This window comes from Chiloscyllium plagiosum, chromosome 11, assembly GCF_004010195.1.
Source record: "Chiloscyllium plagiosum isolate BGI_BamShark_2017 chromosome 11, ASM401019v2, whole genome shotgun sequence".
NCBI classification, from domain to species: Eukaryota; Metazoa; Chordata; class Chondrichthyes; order Orectolobiformes; family Hemiscylliidae; genus Chiloscyllium; species Chiloscyllium plagiosum.
In genome coordinates, this window is record NC_057720.1 from 77,464,611 (window position 1) to 77,469,785 (window position 5,175).

Sequence of the window (5,175 nt, forward strand, 5' to 3'; positions counted from 1 at the left end):
AGTGGATGGACTGTTCAACCTCCTCGTGGGAGCACGAGGTAGCGCCGATACAGTCATCGATGTAGCGGAGGAAAAGGTGGGGAGTGGGGCCAGTGTAGTTGCGGAAGATGGATTGTTCCACATATCCTACGAAGAGGCAGGCATAGCTGGGGCCCATGCGGGTGCCCATGGCTACTCCTTTCGTTTGGAGGAAGTGGGAGGATTAATCTGTCCAGACCTGTCATGATTTTGAACAATTCTCTTGAAGCTCCTCTAAATCTTCTTCAGAGAGAAAAGTCCTGTTTCTCCAATCTATTCACATTACTGGATTTGCTCATCTCTTAAATCTTTTTTACAACCCCAATAATGTCTTCAGATTGTTACCAAAGTGCAATCCCCAGACTTGGACTCAATACTGTAGTTGAAGCCTTTGTAGTGTTTTATAAAGGTTCACCATAACTTCCTTGCTTATCTTATGCCACTATTATTAATTCCTGTATACCTTGTTAGCTCTTTCTGAACCTGAACTACATCTTCAACTGTTTGTGCTCATATAAACCATAAGATGTGGGTGCAGAAGTAAGCCATTCAGGTCTCTCTGCTCCTGACTCCCTTTCACAATTGCACCCTTTAATTTATTTTACCTGTCTTCATTTTTCTCAACAAAGTGGGTCACTTTGCACTTCTCTGCATTATATTTCATCTGCCACTTCTTTGTCCATTTTGTCACACTCGTTTGACATTGATCACTGTCTTTCTTACAATTTTCAATACCTTCAAGTTTTGTGTCATCTAGGAATTTTGAACTTGGGCCATTCCTACCCAAATCTAAGTCTTCAATGTAGGTAAAGAAAGCAGTGGTCCTAATACTGACCACTGTGGAACCCCAATGTGTACCTTCCTCTAACCCGAAATGCAGTTGTTCACCATTAATCCCTACTTCTTGCCATTTCAAAAGTATCCGTGCTGCTACTGGCTCTTATTAATGGGTTTTGTCTTTCCGGATAAATCTATTGGTGGTGCAGTGGCTCAGTGGTTAGCACTGCTGCCTCATGGCAGTAGGGATGGGTTCAATTCCAGCCTCGACCAACTGTCTGTGTGGAGTTTGCACATTCTCCCCGTGTCTGTGTGGGTTTCCTCTGGGTGCTCCAGTTTCCTCCCACGATCCAAAGATATGTAGGTTAGGTGAATTGGCCATTCTAAATTGCCCATAGTGTTCAGGGATGTGTAGGTTAGTTGCATTAGTCAGCGGTAAATGGAGAGTGATAGGGTAGGGGAATGGGTCTGGGTGGGTTACTCTTCGGAGGGCCGGAGGGGACTTGTTGGACCAAACAGCCTGTTTCCACACTGTTGTAATTCTATGATTACATGTCACTACACTTTTTTGAAGTCCGTATACACCAGATCAACTGCTTTGCCCTCATCAACCCCCTCTTTCATATCATCAGAAAACTCAGGTAATTTATTTAAACACCATCTTCCTTTTCTGTGTGTTAGCTTTTCCCTGTTAATTTTTTTTCCCCAGTTTATAACTTGTAAAAGCTTTCTCACCACCCAGGATAAACTGACTGGCCTATAGTTACTGGGATTAATACAGTGAGTAAAATTTCAAAATATCCCCGAAACAAAATAAATTGTATGTTTTAGTCATATGGATGTTAAGGTACAGATCAACCGGAATGGTGAAACAAATTTCAAAGGTTAAATTACCTACTCCTGCATCTCCATGCTTATCTCTTGTGTGTTATTTTATGCTATAATTTCTGTTCCTATTTAATAGTGTGTTCAATTCAATATCCATGGTGGAAGGAGACAGCATTTAAATATATATTAATTAAAGTGACTGTTAGACACACAAAATAGGAATTTTGGACTAATAGGACAGTTTAACTTTTGTTAAAGTTTTTGCATTTTAATTTTATAGAAATCCTAAACTGCAGGTGCAAGCCAAACTGAGGAATGAGCATCCATGAGCGGCTATTCAACAGATTGCCTTTTGATGCTTGTGAGAGAGAGCCCATTAACACTCTCCACCTCCTCTCTAAAAGGTGGAGACACTTGAAATCTGTGACAATGGGGAATCTTCGTGGATTGCTTTCCTCACCCGGGAGGACTTTCCTACAGCAGTGTTACCATCGGGAAAAGTGAGTGACCCTTGGGTATGAAGACAAGGCCAACACTTCATGAACTAGGGTCACGCAGGACAAAGTGATGCCAATGTATTGTGAGACTTTTGACTTTGCAATGGTTGACTGTTGGTATTAGGCCCCCAGAAATTGGCAACATAATTTGGCCTGACAGTCACGAGGATTTGGATATTTGAAAGTTCTTCAGGAAGTCATTAAGATACATATTCTGGGATACATTCAGTTTTGTTAATCTTATTTTACAAACCAATAATCCTCTGCTAATTTTCTTCCCTCCCTTGAAAGCGTCATTTCCTTACGGGGAAATGGTTCCAAGTGCAGCTTCTGAAACAAGTAAGTGCAAGTTGCCATCTTGCTGGAAGGAGACGATTGGTGGCGCTTTTAGGCTGAGGGTTACCATGTCTTAGGCAAGGGTTAAGGGTTTCAGGAGACGGGCTTTCGTGGTGACCTCAGTCGATACACACACCATTGTCATCACTCTGCATTGCAAACCAGCCATCTAAGTTTACTGACCCCTTTTATCGGCTTGTTTCCCAAGATACAGTTGTTCATTCACAAGATTTGGCAGTCAGTCTTTACAGACTATTAACTCAGAAAAGGCATTGTCGTTTGAGCTTGATCTGTATTTCATCATCCAGTGGCCCACACAGATACACACTTCAGATGCTGTTCATGATTTAAGGAATGAGAATCTTGTGATTTCCCTTTCTAACCAAGAGGCACTCAACCCACTAATGAAATGCTTACAAATTATTGACTTCAATCAGCTAGCTCAGCACAAAAAATGGTTGAACCCAGTATCTTTCTGGCCTGTCCAGTTCTGTTAGTAACTGGATAAACTTGCTGAGTTGTTAGGAGAGCTGATATATTTGATTCACGATGTAAAGAATTTAGATTACATTGTAAATTCAAACTAATAAAGGCAGAGCTTGTATTCATGAAAAAAAAGCCATTTCCCAATTCAGGTCAGGGATTGAGAGTGTTGTTTTTCTCCCACTTGCCATATCATTCTCCATTATCATGGAAATAATACAGCAGCTTTCAAAGTGTCACTCTTGAATTAATTACCACGAGGTTTATGAAAGAGATATTTTGCTGAACTGATCTTTCATCAAAGAAATAGCTTCCTTTGCCTTGATACCTTTACAAAAGACAAAAAGAGATCAAACATTGATTGTATGGATAATTATTGCTGGAAATCTGAACCTTACAAATCAGACTGCAAGCTACATTATAAGATGCTTTCATTCCATCTAATTCCCGGTATAATCTGAGATACTAGAAACTGTCACCGATCTTCATGGAAGATTAGGCGGACTTATCACTAGGACCATTTATATAGCCAGGAGATCAAGGTCCATTGTTGAAGCTCTATCTCCCACTCAATGAACCAAGATATCCATTCCAATTCATGCCAATGGGATAGTTGAGCCTTCTTTTCAGAATATTACTGGCACAATTTCGGTGAAGGAACAGCAACCAATGGCAAAATATAGGTTAAAATCTTCAAACCGAAACAAAGGATGGAAAAATTATCATTCCAGTTCTGAGGAAGGGTCACTCGACCTGAAACGTTAACTTTGATTTCTCTCTACAGTTGCTGCCAGACCTGTTGAGTTTTTCCAGCAAATCCTGTTGTTTCTGATTTACAGCATCCGCAGTTCTTTCGGTTTTGAAAAATTATCATTACTTGACACAGTTAAAATCCTATTCCCTTTGGACCAAGACTCCAGTCATTTTACGTTTATTAACACAATGCTGGTTGGAATGGCTTCTAATGGCTGTTCATTCCATATTACATAATCTGAAGTCCCTGGCTGACCATAAAAGGCCCTCATTAACAGCAAAACATATTGAGCTTAGGCCAAGCACAAACCATCAATAATCAACTTGATGATTTCCAAAATTGCATCCATCTCATCTTCTCAACCTTTTAGCTGAATAGTTGACTATATTGATATATTTTGCTGTGCAGGTATGTCTGGCATTTAATTAAGCGATGACCACACATCCTCGAGTTAATGGAGTCAGGGGTTGTGCTTAGAAAGGAACATTCCTATCTTCAAAACCCAGCTGTGTTTTCACAAACAGGGAAACCCTATTTCATGAGCATGGAATTTAATCCCACAAATTCCAGCCCAATGCTTTCTTTATTGTGGAATCAACCTGTGTTCCAAAAATGGATTAAGATGACTTAACTAGGAGTGAAATGCAGCTATTTGGAAGAGTGCACCTGTTTCAGTAACACGCCCGGCTGTGCAAATTCTGTCAGTCCAGGAACTGGAAGCAAGCTGAGACCAGTGGCACTGCGTAGAGTGACACAGACCGGATGTGTACCAAAGATAGGAACAGGAACACATTCAATCACAAGTCTATTTATTCCCTCTCTTAGGCTAAATGACTATTTCCATCCAATCACATCAGCTGATTGTGAAATTATTTGAATCACTCTCTGGGAGTCATAAAGCTCTCATTAAATGCCCCACTAATTCCTTCATCCTAATTGGGATTTAAAATCTCCACGAGCATCTGATTGATTTAAAATGTGAGCTGACAAACCAGCAGTGCTGTAATATACTGCCACCAGTTAGATCAGGTTTTACACAGGACTACACACTTGGAACGGTAAGTGCAGATGAACGTGCTTCAGTTGATAAATTCCCTTTGAATTGACATATGATTGTTGGGCTGACAATAAGTGCTCTCTGCATGTATCCTTTTGTCATTAATATGGAGTTTCATTATACTCTGTCTTCCCTTTTCACTATCATCCCTTTCCAGAATGTTACTGCACTTTGAGCTGCGGCCCTTTTACGATTTGCTCAGTGCATTGAATTTGATGCCGGAACTGGGGAATTTTGGCACCTGGCTTTGCCAGCGAGGTTAGGCTGCAAAATAACAATGTACATCTTTATAGCATCTCGCACTTTGTTAGGATTTGCAATGTTCTTCACAGAGCCACGATGAAACAAAATGTGATGCAAAACCACAAAGAAATACATTAAGATAGATCACCAATAGCTTGGTCAAAGAGGTAGATTTTAAGGAG

General features: G+C 40.5%; 1 protein-coding gene across 1 annotated transcript in view; it reads left to right on the forward strand.

Annotated features, from left to right (window-relative positions):
* Positions 1–3,048, forward strand: part of LOC122554793 — a 24,097-nt gene extending 21,049 nt beyond the window's left edge. Inside the window, exon 6 of the mRNA XM_043700172.1 lies at positions 1,904–3,048. Within this exon, the coding sequence (XP_043556107.1) occupies positions 1,904–1,935 (32 nt within the window). The 3' untranslated portion in view covers positions 1,936–3,048. The remainder of the gene's footprint in view (positions 1–1,903) is intronic.
* The last annotated feature ends 2,127 nt before the right edge of the window (positions 3,049–5,175 follow it).